Source organism: Equus caballus, chromosome 3 (assembly GCF_041296265.1).
Source record: "Equus caballus isolate H_3958 breed thoroughbred chromosome 3, TB-T2T, whole genome shotgun sequence".
NCBI classification, from domain to species: Eukaryota; Metazoa; Chordata; class Mammalia; order Perissodactyla; family Equidae; genus Equus; species Equus caballus.
Genome location: NC_091686.1, coordinates 91,335,040 through 91,352,719, shown reverse-complemented (window position 1 = coordinate 91,352,719; position 17,680 = coordinate 91,335,040). Strand labels below are relative to the sequence as shown.

The 17,680-nt window shown below is 42.0% G+C and overlaps 2 protein-coding genes across 9 annotated transcripts in view; one reads left to right on the top strand and one right to left on the bottom strand.

The window, feature by feature from the left end:
- Positions 1 to 688: 688 nt before the first annotated feature.
- On the top strand, positions 689 to 10,690 carry SHISA3 (shisa family member 3). The gene is made up of 2 exons (XM_023638159.2): positions 689 to 965; positions 3,629 to 10,690. The coding sequence occupies exons 1-2, from the start codon at positions 689 to 691 to the stop codon at positions 4,066 to 4,068; spliced, it is 717 nt and encodes a 238-aa protein (XP_023493927.1). The 3' UTR covers positions 4,069 to 10,690.
- ATP8A1 (ATPase phospholipid transporting 8A1) overlaps positions 10,682 to 17,680 on the bottom strand; it is a 221,092-nt gene continuing 214,093 nt past the window's right edge. For all 8 annotated transcript variants that reach the window (XM_023638157.2, XM_070263872.1, XM_070263876.1 and 5 more), the window contains 2 exons: positions 16,591 to 16,679; positions 10,682 to 15,378 (listed from right to left, as the gene is read on the bottom strand). In XM_023638157.2, coding sequence (XP_023493925.2) covers positions 15,281 to 15,378; positions 16,591 to 16,679 — 187 coding nt within the window. In that variant the 3' untranslated portion in view covers positions 10,682 to 15,280. The remainder of the gene's footprint in view (positions 15,379 to 16,590; positions 16,680 to 17,680) is intronic.

Genomic DNA, 17,680 nt, shown 5'->3' with positions numbered 1-17,680 from the left:
GCCCGGGGGCGGGGGTGGCCGTGGAAAAGCGGAGGAGGCCCCGCGGTCCGCGCCGCGTCCGCGGTCATTAGCTCCAGCGGCGCGACCCGGGAGGGCGGACTCTTTCTTAACCCTCGCTGTCTCCCCCTCCCTCTTCCTTTTTAAAGGACGCTTTGCAGGCTGAGCTGTCAGCAGCAGGGAGGCCGTTTGTACTTGGCCGCGGCCAGGCTGATTCCTGCTCCCGTGACAGATAGGGGCGGGGGCGGAGGGGCCGCTGGTCCGGGGACACGCACGTGGGGGATCTCAAATTCTTCTTCTTTTGGCCTCGGCTCGGGAACCCGGCGACGGCCACAAGTCGGGCCGCCGTGCAGCCCTGGAGTGACCAGCCCCGGGCGCGATGGCTCCTTTGAGGAGTGGCGAGGGAGGTGGCCGAGGTTTCGGCGCGCCCTTCGCGCCAGGAGCATTATGAGCCGGGCAAAGGGCAGCAGCAGCAGCAGCCTCTGCCGGCGCCTTCCGCGGGCCCTCGCCGACTCGCCCCTGCGCACCATGCTGATCCTCGGCCTGCGGAGCCCGCAGCCCAGCCCTTGCCGCCTCCCCGGCCCCTGCTAACCCACGCGGGAGGCGCAACCGCGCTGCGCCCGGCGCCCGGCCTCAGCCTCTCGCTCTCCAGCCGCGACCCCCTCCCGGCCGCCCAGGACGCCCAGCGGCGATGGGGGCGCTGCTGGCGCTCTGCCTCCTCCTGGGCTGGCTGCGCTGGGGTCCGGCGGGGGCACAGCAGTCCGGAGAGTACTGCCACGGCTGGGTGGACGTGCAGGGCAACTACCACGAGGGCTTCCAGTGCCCGGAGGACTTCGACACGCTGGACGCCACCATCTGCTGCGGCTCCTGCGCGCTGCGCTACTGCTGCGCCGCGGCCGACGCCCGGCTGGAGCAGGGCGGCTGCACCAACGACCGCAGCGAGCTGGAGCACCCGGGCATCACGGCGCGTGAGTGCGGGCCATCTGGGGCAGAACCCGCCCGGCCGCCGGCGGCTGTGCACGCGGGCGGGTGTGCACGTGGGCAGGCGCGCCAGGCCTTCCTGGGTCTGCGCAGAGTGGACACAGCGAGGTGGGGAATCAAGGGAGGAGTGGGTGGTCGCGTTTCGGGTCCAGGAGCCCTATTCCTTTGCAGTCCCAATTCCAGCCAGACGCGCAGTCTCCGCGGGTCGGCGGCCCCAGGGAAAGTTTGCAAGGGGCAGCGAAGACTGCGGGGCTTGCGCTGGGTGACCCTGGGGAAGACAGTTGGGGCTCCCGGGCACTCGAAAGGTGGGGAGAATGGCTGGGCGGGGGGTCGGGGGGGGGGGGGGCGCGGGCAGCGCCAGGCTGCGCTTTGGTTTTCAGGAGCGGTGAGGGCGCTCCATTGCGCGCCCTGCTCGCTCCGGGAGCTTCGGGAAGCGCCGATGGCGCGCGGAACGCAGCTCTTGGGACGCGCACATCTGCGGCCCTGCAGGGCTAAGGAACTTCAGCCACATTTTACTCCTTTTCTTGTGGTCCTTTGCTAGCGTTTCTAAACCGCTGCCCCATTCTCGCGACTTCCTTTCATTTCTCTGCATCGAATTACCCTCTCCGGCCCACCCCCTATTGTCACGCCTTTCAGAAATGCCCAGGTCCTCGAGGTGGAGATTTAGAAACCGGGGTCGCAGGGGCTTCCCCGCCCCCTATTCTCACGTCGGAAAACACGGGTCAAATTTCCGCTCACTTCAGAGCGGAATAAATCACGACCCCAGCAAAGCAACTTTACACCTGGAAAAAAAAAAGCTTTCCACCTGAATCGGAACTTCAGGGAAACCCTTTAGAGCTGGAGGCGATGCTTTTACCGCCGGGAAACGGGCCGAGCGGGCGGAGCTCAGAGCAGCGACACCCCGGGACTCCAGAGTGGAGGGCCGAGCCGGGAAAGGCGGGGAGAGGTCGGAGACTCAATGGTGCCGGCGCCCCCCTCCCCCAGAGACTGATACCCCAGGGGAAAGGGGAGCCTGCTTTTCCTTAGAACTCCGTTCGACTTTTAAGGAATTTAACTTTGGAGGTCAAAATTTCCAATCTAGAGGATTTGGGAAGTGATTTCTGGAGAAAAGATGCTCAGTGGAACGTAGGGGAGTCTAGGCCCTCCTGGCTTGTTAGAAAAATGCATATTCTTCCTGGGGCCCTGCTCCTCGTGGGGCCGGTTCCTCTCTCAGAGTAAGTGCCCAGTCTGCAGCAGGGACTCCTTCCCGGGCTTCCTTGCTCTGCTCGGAGGAGCCCGAGGACGGCAGGAGCGGGGGCAGTCTCCGCGCTCACTGAGGCTGGCATCTGGCAAACTCACGGACCGCGGCTCTGTCGCTTGCCAGCTGCGCAAGCTTGGGCAAGTTACTTAACTGCTCTGGGCCTCCTCTCAACTCTAAAATGGGCATATTGCTCTCGGAGGAGTTGGGATGCGCATTATGAGAGTGTATGAACGCTTAGCACGGTGCTGAGTAAGTGGTTAGTTGGTCACTTTGGCCTTGCCTTCCCCAGGCTGCTACTGTACACGCAAGCATGGGTGGTACCCTGAAGAGCTTACACCTAGGAAGGAGCCCACAGATCCTGAGGGTTGATAGTTAACTGTTACTGACCGCCTGGGTGTTTTTGGGAAAGTCAGAAACTCTCTGGTGGGTTTCCCCATCTGGAAAATAGAGCTTATCATGCCCACCTCACAAGGAATCCATGAGACTTGAGTCAGATAATAAATAAGAGAGAGCCAGACACAGGGTACAGCCTTAGTTAATGCAGGTTTTCTTTCTTCTGCCTCTAAGCGGGAAGTTGCCTCAGAGTGTGGCTCAATCAGACAGGGCAGACACCCGGAGAACTGCCCCCAGGGTGCCTCTGGGGTGGGAAATTTTGTCTGCCTAGTAGAGAGAGAAGGAAACAGAGGTTTGCTCTGTCTGAGGGATGCTTTCACAGAAAGCCTGGGCCACCAACACCCAGAACTGTGTCGTGATCTATTTAGAGTTCAGCCTGATCTCAGAGTGGAAAAGGTGGGTGGAAATCGAGAGGCAGAGGCATGGCAGCTGGAGTAGGGACCCCAAATCATTTCTGGAAAGAAGCATCCAGAAATAACAATGTGTGATGCAGTAGGACACATGGTTAATTGGGGCCCACTATGGATTCTTTTGTACTGTTCTTTCCATAGTCTCCTAAATTCCTGGGGGATCCCATGTAACAGGCTTAGATTGGAGGTTCCTGGGATGAGAGATGAATTTTCAACCTCAGAGATGGGTCAGAGCCCTAAGTGCACCACTGTGATAAAACTACCAAAACTTGGATTTAAGCCCAGAATTACCGTAACCAAACCACTTTACCTTTTCCCTCCCTCCGGTGGGTGAACAGGAGGATAGATTCTGTTCCTTCTGACTTTCAGATGTGCGATATGATGGCTAATTGCTAACAGAGGCTACAATGTCAGTTTGCTTTCTCCTCACTAGGAGCAAGAATATTCCATCCTTATAGTTTGCACTTTAGAGGTCCTGGGAATAAGCTCTGAGAAGTTGGGCTGACAACGGTAGTAATACTCAGCCCCTGCCCCGCTCATCCTGAGCTGCCAGGAGTCTGGGAGACCCTTGTCCAAGCCTCTGTGTATGTCTGTTTTTGCCTTTTAGAGCCTGTCTACGTTCCCTTCCTGATCGTCGGCTCCATCTTCATTGCCTTCATCATCCTGGGCTCTTTGGTGGCTATTTATTGCTGTACCTGCTTGAGACCCAAGGAGCCCTCGCAGCAGCCAATCCGCTTCTCGCTCCGCAGCTATCAGACAGAGACCCTGCCCATGATCTTGACCTCCACCAGCCTCAGGGCACCTTCCAGACAGTCCAGCACAGCCACCAGCTCCAGCTCCACAGGGGGCTCCATCCGCAGGTTCTCCTTTGCCAGGGCAGAGCCAGGCTGCTTGGTGCCCTCGCCACCCCCGCCTTACACCACAGGCCACCCAATCCACCTGACCCAGCCATCTGGTTTCCTGGTGTCACCCCAGTACTTCACTTACCCGCTGCAGCAGGAGCCCCCGCTGCCTGGGAAGAGCTGTCCGGACTTCAGTTCCAGTTGACAGGCCACGGTTATAGGTCCACCACGTAGTACAATGGCAGACAGGTGGAGGGCTGCTGGCATTGCCACAAGGATTTCTGAGGAAAGTTCCTTGAACCCAGCAACGTCATGGAGGAAAGTGCTAGAAAATACAGCACCTTGTAGTCTTAAAGTTCCTGGCTCCACAGAATGGCTGTTAGATAATTGCTTTCTGGCCTGGAAAACATGGTGATCATTATATTTCAACTTATGGTACTTTTATTAAAAATATGCAGCACTTCGACTTTCAAGTTACAAACTGGCTGAAGATGTTTTATTGGACAACTCCACTCTACTGCTTAGAAAAGGGCTACGTGTTCTTTTTTTCATTATAAGTTGTTTAGTGAGTTATAATACAAGTAGATACATAAATAAGCAAAGAAAAATACCTGATTGTCATTATCGAAGGTTCACTTAAAAAATTAACTACTAAGTGAGCTGAGGGGACGGTGAACAACCTATTTATGATTTTGGGGACAACCTAACCATGAATAATATTAGCTTCAAGAGAACAGGTACTTTTTAAATTAATAACTAAATTTCGTTTAAAATATAAGAGGATTTTCAGAATACAAGGTTTCAGTAACCACATGAGGAGTTGAAAGTTTTACGTATTTACTCAGATGTCCATTGTGACACAGATCTCGTGAAAACATTTCCCTGTCCGCCCAAGGGAATATTTATTGCAGACTTTTGTCCAGCAACGTTTAGTGTTTAAATGAAAGTTGGACATTTAAAAACATTTGTTTGTAAAATGAGTTATGTACAGATGTAAAGATTTGTAATTTAATGTATTTACCACATGACGGTACTAATTATTTAGTAGTTACACTGTAATTTTTATGTTGATAATAACTGTGGAGTTTAAAATCCAGCTCTTGGTTATAAGCACCTAATATTACATATTTTAAGTGCCACTGAATTCCATGTCTGATGACTACATATTTGGGCATATATCCTGCTGGGTTAGAATAAATAAAATACTTATGTTTTCGTGAAATCTATTTGAAATTTTAGATCACAGCACTTCATTTTATCTCTTTAATGATACTATTTGCTATTCAATAAAAGGCAATGTCTTTACTTAATGCTTTATATTTTGAAGTGAAGAAAAATCCTATGTTGATTTTGAATTACGTTAACAAGCTATGTTTTGCATTGCGGCTCATGAAAGCAGCAAAGGAAGTGAATTTTTCTAGAAGTGTCAGCCTATAGGTTTCATGCAGACTTCAGATGTATTATTTGGCCTGCACAGATTTAAAATTGGGATATTTCTCATAAGAATCTGGATTTCTGACTTCTTGTGACCCTAGGAAGATCTTGCACCGAGGCACGTGTACCGCCATGGGGTCAGGCCAGCCCTTTTCAGACAGGACATTTGCCATTTGCCTGCCTCCTGCCTGGTCTCTCCCACACCTGGCCCATCTCCCTCAGTTTGGTTACCTGCCTGGCCCCTGCGGGTGTTGTTTGGGAATCCAGGTGGATATGACTTCATACTGTCATGTGTCACCCTCCATAGCTCTTTTCTAATACAGCCAGTTGGAGTAGAATTCTGACCTAAGAGAGTCATTTGGTCCTTGGTTTCTAGTTGAGGAAACAAGTTTGAAGAAATTGTGCCTGTGCCTGGCCTAACAGCAGAGGGCCTCTGGCTTCTCATCTCCTGCTTTCCTGAAAGTGGCCTGACTTCCGGGCATCCCAAATTAGCCAAAGTAATTAAGGAATGAAAGAAACGGAAGGAAGGAAGAAAGGAAAAGAGAAAAGGTGGAACATGAAAGGACAAATGTTTGTGAGCATTCTGGAACACAACTTATGGCATTAGGCTGGTTTTATCCATGTTCGTTAGATGCTGCTCCTTTGATATTTTTAAGGTAATCTTTCCTGGGCTCTTATGAGCCAAACGCTATTCTAAATATTTACATGCTGTAACTCATTCCAAACCACCCCCACAGGGAGGTATTATAATTCCTATTTTACAGATTTGGAAACTGAGGCACAGGAGTCAAGTAACTTGCCCAAGATCCCACAGCTCGTCAGTACTGGAGCTGTAGGCAAAAACATTCAAACAGCAGGAAGCACCTGCTTTGAGGTTTTGCTGCCTCAGTGCAAGAAATCACTGGGGAGTAAAGCATGAGGGCCAGCCCCTCTCTCTAAGGCAGTCATTCTCAGCTCTATTGGACCCATCCCATGAGCTCTCCAGAGAACAAATATTTTGTGCCATCCCTTCAACTCTCCTTAAATAAAATCCATAGATAATATCACTCACTACACATATAATTAAAAAAAATCAATACCATGCCCTCATGATGAATAGAAAGGAGAAAGAAAAGGAAAATAATTTATTTCAAAATATCATGGCTTGGACTAAACAAAGGATTCAGATGCAAACCTCTCATGAAGAATCACCGAGATGTGACAATTCCAAAAAGGGACCCATCAGGTTTGCTAGACTAGCAACTCAAACACCACAGTTGCACTGTCGCTATTAATGTGATTTTTCTAAAGAAAGCAAAGTTTGATCTTCCTTTGATTTGCACAGTAGTTATATATCTTGAAAATTCAGTGTATAATATAGGCAGTGCAAAACATAGTTTATCAGTAAAATGGGGGTTAGGTTTTTCCACTGAAAGGAATGGCGGGACATTGCAAAGTCAGGCCAATGGACCTCAAGTCATTGTTGTGCAGACTGTCCCATGTATTGCAGGATCTCTGTTATAACTGAGTCCCACCCAATGAATGTCCATAGCACACCTGCCCACACCCCCAAACATTCAGATGCCAAAGATCCCCTCACACAAATCCACAACATCCTCTAGAGGGCAGAACTACCCCCACTGAAAACCATCTATTTTGTCATTACTGAACCATCTATTTTGTCTCTACTGAACTTTTATTTGCCAACCCTCTGGGAAGTGGTTTATATCCATCAGGCAGAATAACTCTAAGAATTCAGAAAGCTCATGTTTGCCATCTTCCCTTCCTTAGCAGGATGCTCCAATCAATCAAGTTAACTGGCTCTAAGTTGTTTAAAATTAGGGAGGCATTGTGTACCTCACTGTAACATTTATTCAGTGACACTGAATCAAGTCACATCCCCACATAGTCGTTGACATATAACATGTGTCTTTGAACTTCTCTCTGGAAGCTATGTAGTTAATATTATTATTGTTTACGATCCTAGGGTGATCAGGCCATCCTGTGGCAGATTTCCAGTTACCGTCCCATTCAACAAGCATTTCTTGGACACCACCATGGGTCAGGCATAGGCTGGAGGTTGAGAGTACCAAGATGAATAAACCTTCGTTCTGACTCAAGGAGCCACTATCTTCATGCACTCAGGCATGACAGCAAATACTTGTGATAAGATGTTATAGGTGGTTTATAAAAGAAGCACATTACCTGTCCTGCTTTCCAGGAGCTCACAGTCACACAGGGGAAGATGAACCCATCAGTCAACACTTAGAATTCATTTTGGTAATTGCAATGATCGGGGAAGTGCAGACTGCCCTGACAGCACGTATGAATGGCACCTAACTCATCCTGGAGGGGTTGAGATTGGACCTGAGCCTTGAGAGATGAATGGGATCTAAGTGAAGAAGGTTGGGTAGGGGGAGGGAGAGAGGAGTGCTGGAAATGAGGGGAAGAGCATATTAGGCAAAGTAAAGAATTAGTAGAAAAGCAGAGAAACACCCGTGAACATGGAATAAGGAACATTCTGGAAACTAGACAAAAAATTCAGAAAAAGAATGAAAGTAGAGAGAGAAGCAGGGCAGATGAGAGATCTTGAACACCATGCTGACTGGATATATACCAAATGCAAGGGGGGGAGCCTTGAAGGATTTTATAAGGGAAAGTTACTTGATCACTTCATTTTAGAAAGATGAGACAGCAAGGGTCAAGTCAAATCACTTGAAGTTTCCCAGACGATGTTCACCACAACCTGCCACACCACCAAATACAGTGGAAACTTATCTGAGCAATGCTTTATTACTTTCATAAAGCATTTGAGTCCTAATATCCTGAAACCACGACTATTTTGAAGAAGTTCCATATTTCGAAAGATAGTTGTGCAAATAATGGGTAACATTTATTAAGCACCATGTGTGTGTCCCAAGTGTTTTATGACTGCTAACATTTAGGCTTGACAACCCTGGAGTCAGGACCATTATCATGCCCGTATTGCCGATGAAGAAATAAAGCAGAAAGGTGAAACACTGTGTCCAAGGCCAGGCAGTAACAGCAGAGCCCAGATTTGAACCCAGGCGGTCTGCTTTGAAACTCCACATTTTTTAGGATACACCTAGAAGGTCTAATTTTCTCAGGAAAAAAATATCCAACCTACTTTTCAGAAAATCTATTGAGGCAAAAAGGATTGTGTAATATTGTACATACCCTATAGATAGCAGGGGATTGTAACAGTCAATAGAGTTTGTGCTACACTATGAGAACATAGAATAATATAAAATGCAAATAGAAATATTAGATGAAAAACATCTCTCCCTTTACACATGAGAAACTTGAGAGACCAGAAGGTGACAGCATGGATTTTGCAGTCACAGTGTCTGGGTTAGTCTTCTGGCTCTGTCACTTGTAAACTGAGTGACTTTGGGCCACTTACTTTACTTCACTGTGTCTCCGTTTTCTCATTTGTAAAATGGAGATGTTAATGGTACCTACGGCTTAGGGTTGTCTTGAGAAATAAGAAGTTAGAGTCACTGTCTCAAATCACTTGCCTTCTAGTGGGGAGGGAGTGTGTAGTAAATTAATGATAAATCACAGAATGTAGATGAAATATCCTAGAATAAAAATGGAAGGCTAAGTACTGGGGGAGGGCAGATGTAACTGTTGATTGGAGGGCAGGGAACGGAGAAAATGGCCCCACGGTTTGATGGAGTCAGCCTGTGAAAATCCATGACCTCCTCTGATACCTGGCCAACTTCTGTCATTGCTTGGGGTCAAGCACTCTCCCACTCTGTTGGGCACTCATGGCCTGTATGTTTATTTTATCATTTGCTTTAAAAAAACGTATTTAATAAATTTGCTTTAAAATGGTTATTCATTCCAAAGCCAATATTGTACTTTTAATTGTCCAAATGGAGAGATTTATCTTCCCTGTTTACTCTTTATTGGTGTTATCATTAGCTACTTCTTATGGTGGAGAATTTGCCAGATTAACTTAAATCCATAGGAAATTTTCTTTCTAAAATGGGACAACCAAAAGTTTCCTGAAAGTATAGACAATCACAATAAGGAATTTGATACATTTCATTGAGTCAGGATTAGTTTACTTAGGCGTAACCTAAAAAGTTTATTTAGTATACGTTCAGGAAAAATAAGAATTTCCAGGCATGTTAAACTATTAAGGGAACAAGCTGTTAACATATTTTTATATGTACATGGCTATTTTAAAAAGACAAACAGTAGTTATTAATGAAATTATTCTGACAGAGAATTCTTATTTGAATTGCTAGTTACATAGTTTGTACTTGAAATAAAAACTGGATAGTAAAAAAATATTTCATACTTTCCAACAAGTTTTATTAGCCTACTAGTGAAATTATCCAGGTTAGGAAGATCTTTCTTCATTAAAATGAGTGGGCCTGCGTTACCGAAATGGAAGCTTTAGGTTAGAGAAGCCATAGCATACAAAAACAAACTTTAAATGGGGATGATGTATTGAATTTATGGGAACGTATTTCAAGTTTGCTGTTTCCTTACAGCTGTGTTAGAAGGCATCTTAAACTACATGGTCAGTATAAACACAGTACTTATTTTAAGGAGATTGGAGTTGACTGTGAAAATCATTTGATATAATTCGCAGGTAACTTTTCTGTACCTCGTTCTGCCATGGTTTTGCTTGGGGAACCCACACCAACGGTTGTCCCTGGGAAGGAAGACTGTGGAAAGGACATGGGGCCCCGAGGGCTAAGCACACACTGCCTCATTCTAATAAAACCAGGGGCTCCTCAGCCTGCTTCCTCAGTGCCTCTCGGTGAAGGAGTCCTGTTCTAGCAGTTTCCCAGATGGCAGTGTCAGTCTTTTCTCTTTTACCTAGGGATGCTGATTTTTGATAAAGCTCTTGTTCTCATTTCTGATGTTTCCTATACTTTTGTCTCACATGGCAATTTTAATATTTTCTGGTTACTTCCTTCAAAGGTTATTGGCTCAACTTGGCCACTTTCTCATGAACTTACAAAAAGTGGGGGGGTTTAGAAAAACTTAAGAAATTCATCCTAAGTGAAAGGATGGTGCCATGAATTAGCTGTTGACTTGCAGGCTGATTTAAATATGTAATGAGACAGTCCTGGGAGACTTTTCTGACTGAAGAATCCAAATACAGTAATTTTATTAAAAGAATTCTTTTTTGATACTTAATTATCAAAATGACTCTTCTTGTCAAACTAGAGTTAATATACCCCATTTAATGTTTCATTTAGCTGGATAAAAATGAAGGAATATTTTGTATATCAGTGGAGTTGTAAACAAAATATGTTAAAAGGTCATTGAATGGATTCACCTTCTCACACTATAGTTACCGTGGATTTGAATGTTTTATAAAGGAATATAATTTCGAAAACTAGCAATTAAAACTTCAACAATTTTCTTTACGTAATGGTAAAGTTTATTTCGTTTTTAATAACAATTAGAGGACAAAATGTGTAAAATTTGTAGTTTAAAACATGCACATTCACAAAAGGCCAATGACACATAACACTGCATAGAATTGGGTATCACTCAACTTTAATAACTATTTATAAAACACAGTGCATTGAACATCGAGATCAACAAACCTGAGAAAACTACTATAATCACAGATTCAATACTCTCCACTCATGCAGCTTCACAATTTCTACAGCAGTTTCAGCAGGAATGGTTTTTAATGGAGCTGAAAATACTATTTTATCTTTAATGCAAACTGCAATTTTCCATAGTAGCTGCCTTCCAAGGCTGCCTTTTTTTTTAACCTAATAAACTTGAAAATGTGAAAAATGAAGCTTGAAGTAGTAAAACAAACAACAAATAGTATTTACTGCATTTCTGCCTTCTATTCTAGAACCACGAAACATAAAAATATTATTTTTTAAAATATTCTGCTCACATCTTTGCAAGAGCAGATTTACCTACGGAAAATTGCTGTTAATTCGAAGTAAGCAAGTACGAAATCTAGCTTTTTCCTACTTAAGGGAGATTTATTTGCTGAGAAGTTTTGTGAGCTTTATTAAGAAAAGTTCTTAGAGGCAAGCTAAATAAAAGTTTCAATTAAATTTGTTCAAATTTGTTTGTAAAACAATTTACTTATTTAAAAAAGTTGTGCAGAGAACCAATTAATTTGTCCACTGAACATTAAATTCCAGGTAGGCCATGATAGAATGTTATAAGACAGAAATAAACATCAAGATTTATAGCAATAGCCATGCATTGGCCGAGACCACTTTAAATATTAATTCATGCAAACCATAAACCTATCAAAAACACAGCTGCTCTCATACAGAAAATAAATCAAGACGAAAAATGGAAAACATTTATTTCCTTTCCTTCAAAATTTAACTTACATTCCATTTTAATAGCTGTTGAAGGTTAATTAAAATGCAGCAAAGTATAAGTTTCACAAGTGACTTCAGTTATTTTAATGTGAGAAAAATCAGACTATGGTCTCTTTAAGAGGCATTATGGAAACGTTCATCATTAAAAAGCATTTATTAGGCACCAGACTGCATGGTGTTACATTAAGTAATTTACAAAAAGAATTCCATAGGCGTGGTCCATATGATGTGAATGGGGTGGGCATTTTCTCAATAAATTTTGTACATGATTACAAGATTATAGATTTATTTGATAATATGAGTTTTAAAATCAGGAACTATTAAAGGGTAACTGCACAAAAATAAACACCAATGATTATTTAGCTTTGTAATAATGATGACATTGTTATAATTTAAAAACTATGTATATACATTCTATTACTTTCAGACTAGCATTCATTTCCTGAAAGCACATTTTAAATGACAAACTATAACTGATATGCAGTGCGCACGATGCAGAACAAATTAACATATGACTTTCATATTGGGTATTTAGAATGTTGAGTTGCAAAATTAAAATATAAAATGTAATGATCAGAATAAATGTTGGTTTTTTAAATTCATTTTTTTCCCCTGGAAATTAAGAGGAATCACTGATTCCATTTAATGACCCTACAATTCATGTAAATGGCTAATATTATTGAGCAGAATACACGTTCACCTGACTTAATTAGAAGTTCTCCATGAACTTGGCAATACTGCTGAAGGAGGCTCACACCACACAGGGCGGGGCGTGGGAGGGCGGGCAGCATACACATCATTTTAAATTTACCACATTCCTGAGAAACACCATCTTCCTGCTAGTAATTTCTACCATAAAGCATCTTTCTGGGTGTGAGACACAATATATTTTTATGTGTATATATAAAACATTTAGAAACTTCATGCTCAATATCACTGTGTACCATTCAACATTAAAGAAGCAACCCCAGCTTTTCAACGGGAGAGGAAGGAGGATTTTAAGCAGTATTTTCTGAATTGTAAACATTGTAAAGCAATGGCGTTAGCATCTGCCACAGTCCCTACAAGGGACTTTTTAATTGAAGAGTACCTGTCCTTATTTCAGAAAATAAACGTTAAAAGTCACTTCAACTGTTTATTTTAATCCTGGTAAAACTGTGTTACTTTTTTCCCCCTTAGGAAGGTTAAAAAATCAGAGGGTTTTCTCTAACTTAACACTACAAAGTCACTGCAATTGCAATGTCATATTTTAAGTTTTACCAAGGAGGTTGACCCCCTATACCCACCCGAGAAGCAAAGAAATGGACTTAACATTGATAATTCAAAAATAGGACCATGGGACAAAAAGACATAAATTAATCATATTTCAGATCATGATCTTACACATTAAATTATTAACTATAAGTATTCTACTCATGTTGAAGAGCTCCACAGAAACAATTCATGTTTCAAGATAAAAATAAAACTTTTAGCTTTCTTAAGTCAGAAAATTCAGTTCTATTATATTCATCACATTGATATTAAAATTTTGGAGAAGGATGCCACTGATGAAGTGAGGGCAAAGGGAAGTGGCTCTTCTCTGTAATTGCTATAAAGTGTTTCTCTGGAGGGATGTACTTCATTCTTGTTTGATTTTTGTGGTTTGACCTCAACTATCACCATTGGGAGGCTCAGAGAAGCTGCTCTGAATATCCATTCAGTACACGGTTAAAGTGGGTGACGTCAGAATTTTGAAGATGATCTTAGCCTTTTACACCTGTGCTCTTGCTAGAGGTTTTGATTCCCCATTCTCTTAATCTGAATCCCCATTGGGAAGGCTCTGGGAAGGGATGTCAACTCCTTGCCTCCTTTCGGTTAGAATCATGCATGTGTTATAACTTCTCTTATTTGTAGAAAACATGGGACGCATACCTGTAACTAAATAGCTAATGGAGAAGGAAATGATATATAGCCCAATTTTATACCTAGATTGAGAAAAAGGGTGAAAAGAATGAGAAATTATTAAACTCAAGGAGTGATTTTGAAAATCACCTCTCTTCTCAATTCTAGTTGACTTTGTTTTTTAAAAGAGTAAGTTCTACCTATTTTGCTGGTAAGTCCACTTAAAGGCAAACAGGCTTTTGAATAAAAGGCAAAAAGTTTGCTTCAATCTCTGAAGTGTTTCTGAAAACTAGAATTCCTTTTTATTTTTTTCTAAATGAAAGCGTTATTTTAAAAATAGTGTAGAAAACCGGTGGTGGTTTTTAAACAGCCCCTTCATATATTCTTGGTAGCAAAATAGGCATTTTCAGGAGATGTCTTGGAAATGCTGAAAATAAGTAAACTGAACATACATTTTAAAACATATTAATGAAAGCTACTTATGATGAAAAGTGTTCTTTGACTGTAAAGTTACAGCCTTGAGTAAAATAGGTGTTTTTAAAATGGGGAAAATGTACTTCTTCTTTGTCCCAATTAGCAGCATGTGACTACTTTTGGGAGCTGCTTGACCAGTGAACTGTGAAGTAATGCTCCGTCTTAAGCACAGGGGCAGTCACCAGAACACGGGATTGCTATATAAGACAGCAGGCAGCTCCAGTGGGAATCATAGGGAGACCCAACATACAGGACAAAAGCCGAGAGTACGTATGTTACAAAAGCCCATGCGTTTATCCGACATGGTATTCCAAACATCTCGACAGAAGCATTGGACATCTCACATAAATACGTAAGCATATTTTTCTTGAGAGAGAAAACATTAAGACAAAATGACATCACTCAGTCTACAGCAGAAGCCAGATTTTTAGAAGAATCTAAACAATGATGAAACTTCATCAGAAGTGACTGAAACATAAATACAGGTTTAAAAATCAGTATCGTAGCGACAGAGTCACATTACCACATGTGCCCTATAACTTTAACAAATAAACAAGACAAACCAGAAAGAAGCATTTGTAAGGCCAAAGGTGCAACATGACAGATTTTAGTAGCAAATGCCTTGAAATACTCATTTTTGTAAATCACTCTTACATTTGAAAAGTCAAGCATGCAGATCTGACAGCAGAACTGGAGGTAAACTTTCTCTTAAATTTCCGGGCAAATGACTACTGAGTGAGAAATACATTTATTGAACTTCTTTGGCAAACATTTATCAAGACAGTTTTTGACGCAAACACTTATTAATGTCTTGTTTAGAAATTTTGCTCAAAGGTGAGTCAGTTCCTTAAGAATGCTGGTTTTTTTTCAGCATATTCTGAAATCTAAGTCTGGATATCAAGAGTCCCTTTAACTTATTACCATTTTAGAGTTTTTTAAATGGTGGGTTGCCTTGTGGTATATCCAATAAATTGATAGTCAGGTACAGCCCCAGAGTAACGGCATAATACTGACCTATTCTCAGTTTAAGAAAGCACTCTGGCAAGATACAAGGTCATTTTCAATTTCTGTTTACAAAGACTTAGCAAATACTTTAAAACATCTGAAAGAGATGGTGTTACAGTATAGTTGCACAGTGCTTCTGTCTATAATATACATGAATCTGAATGTCAATCAACGAGATGAGCTCAGATCCACCTTTCCCCTCCTTGGACCAGACTGGAATTGGTCAGCAGATTCCGGTGAAGACCTGGGAGCTCTCCTTAGACACAGCAGAGCCTGCCTCGCAGCTCCTTCCCATCACCATTCATCAGGTCTCTGCTTTGTGGTGTCATATGCTCTAACCACTTCAGACTGTGAGACAATTCCATTTTCATCTTGAGAGAAAGCATACCCATCTGTAAGTGAAAGATAAAATAGAAATGGCCATCATGAAGTCACTGGAAATCTCTTGTTACTCTGAGTTTTGAGTGCTCATTTTCTAACTTGGGAAACTAATACATCTCTCCCATCTTCAAAAGCACGAAGACATTAATTTTTAATATCTAGAAAAGACACGGACTCAGCTGCAAAAGGGAGAGTGGGATGACTGTAGGTTGCCGGCTTAGATTCTACAAGTTTTGCTTCTAGATGAATGAGTAGGCGCTCTCAAGTCCCCTCAATTTTCTGTTCAGCATCTCAAGTCCAACCCATCTAATTTTTGCTTCCCGAATACTAGAGAGGGTGGGAGAGTCAGTCACATGAACACACGTATTTCCATACAGATCAGGTGGAGGACGGGGAAGGGAGAATAACAGTGAGGAAGAGGAGGAGATGGAGATAAACACACACAACTGCGAATGGCGGAAAAGTGGTCTCTTGCCCTCCGACAACATTCTCCTTGGCTCCCAGCATCTACAAATAAACTCCCCCATGCCCCGGCATGGTTGGAGGGGGCATGGGGATAAGAAAGGGCCCCCAAAGGGATCACATCTTTAGAAAAGGCCTCTTGAAGTATAAAAAGCAAAAGCATTAAACATGAGCATATATAAATGAAAATAAATTATATGTGGAAACAACATGAAACAAAAGATATATTACTAACACAAATACATCTACTACAGGGCTTTATATCTTATATTCTTTTTTAGATCCTTGAAATGTTAAGAGGGCGTGATACCCAATAATTTCCTACAACTCTAAATATTCATAAATATTTTTGAAGGGGAAAATATATGTTTCACTGTGCTGTATGAAAGCTGAAAAGGCTCTTGCAAAGTTATTCAAGTAGAAAAGATAACAATACAGAGGCAGCTTTTAAGAGTTAAGATTTATTTCACTGGTTCTTTTTAAGATTTAAGGTAGCAAGGGGCATGTGGAAATGTTATTTTCCTTTAAGTGAGAGCAGCAAGATTTTAAAATACTCTCTCTCTTCTGCTAAAAGTGAGATGGTTGTGGTCAAAGGATTCGCTAAACATTTGTTATTTACATAACATGTTGCAAATATGCAAAACTTGCTTTAGGTGTTAATTTTAAATACTTAAATATCCCTAAAGTCAAAGTACTGCTCTCATAAATGCTAAGAAATAATGCCAGAGAATTTTTTAAAGAATAAGAACTCAAATACTTACGGAGGTTATGTTGCACCGATTCAGACCGGTACAAATTCACGTGGTTCTTCTTAAAGACGTTCTTGAGCAGTTGTGCCCTCTCCGTGAGGCTGCAGAGCAGGTGCAAACGTGTGAAACGAATTATCAACTCGGCAGAGACCCCAGCGTGCCCAAGGACCACCAGACAGAGTTAGACTTAAACAAAAGATTGCTTGAGAAATCAGGAGTCTAGTGATTTTTTTAAATCCCATTTTCTCAGTAAATGAGATTTCAAGTATTTAGATAAATACTTTTGAGGCTATTTTTTTCCATAGCTAAGGAGAATTCTGTCTCCAATAATCCAAAGACTTCCCTACCTCCCAGTTATATTTAAGTCAAAGGGAGACACAGAACCTGCACAATACAATGAATAAATACAAAATCTCCCAGTAGTTTATTAGCTTCTAGAATCTTGGTTGACTTACTACTTGGTTGAATTGCTTACCATATTCTAAGTATGCATTTTTAGAGTTAAAAAAATTATTACTAAATCTTTTTTCTACTTTGCACATATTTTGGTGCACAATATTTTTTTAGTTATATAAAGAAATCTTAAAAATTATGCAAGGAAGAAATTTCATAAACTTTTTAATTAGAAAAATTCCACTCCTCCTTCGATCAAGTATGAAATGTATTCCTTAATTTGATTTTAAAATAAACTATTTTCAGAAATTATACTCAGAAATATATAAATTATATTTTCAGAAATATAAAAGGTAAAACGACATGGAAAAATATTTTTCAATAAACATTTACAATAATCTTCTCCAAGGAAACAAATCCATTTAATTAATTATGTAACTTTGAAAGGCACACTGCAAGAAATAATGCATCTATTTTGTTCCCACTGCACATAGAACAGTGTCTCGCAGAGTAGTAACTCAAGCATTCGTTGAATAAATGAATTTGAGTAATAATTCTGAAATGTATTTCTATTTTTTTTTTGTTTGTTGTTTTTTTTGAAACGTACTTTGAAACACCATCAATCCTCTCAGTCATGCCATTTCTGCACTGGCTTATTTATAAAACTCTACTTTGATATCAAAGAACATAATCAGCATGAAGAGCTAAT

Bases quoted from the DNA above. Each gene is read 5' to 3' on its own strand.
- SHISA3 (XM_023638159.2), top strand. From the start codon at position 689: ATGGGGGCGCTGCTGGCGCTCTGCCTCCTCCTGGGCTGGCTGCGCTGG. The intron at 966-3,628 runs GTGAGTGCGGGC...TTTGCCTTTTAG, and splicing joins GCACCCGGGCATCACGGCGC to AGCCTGTCTACGTTCCCTTC.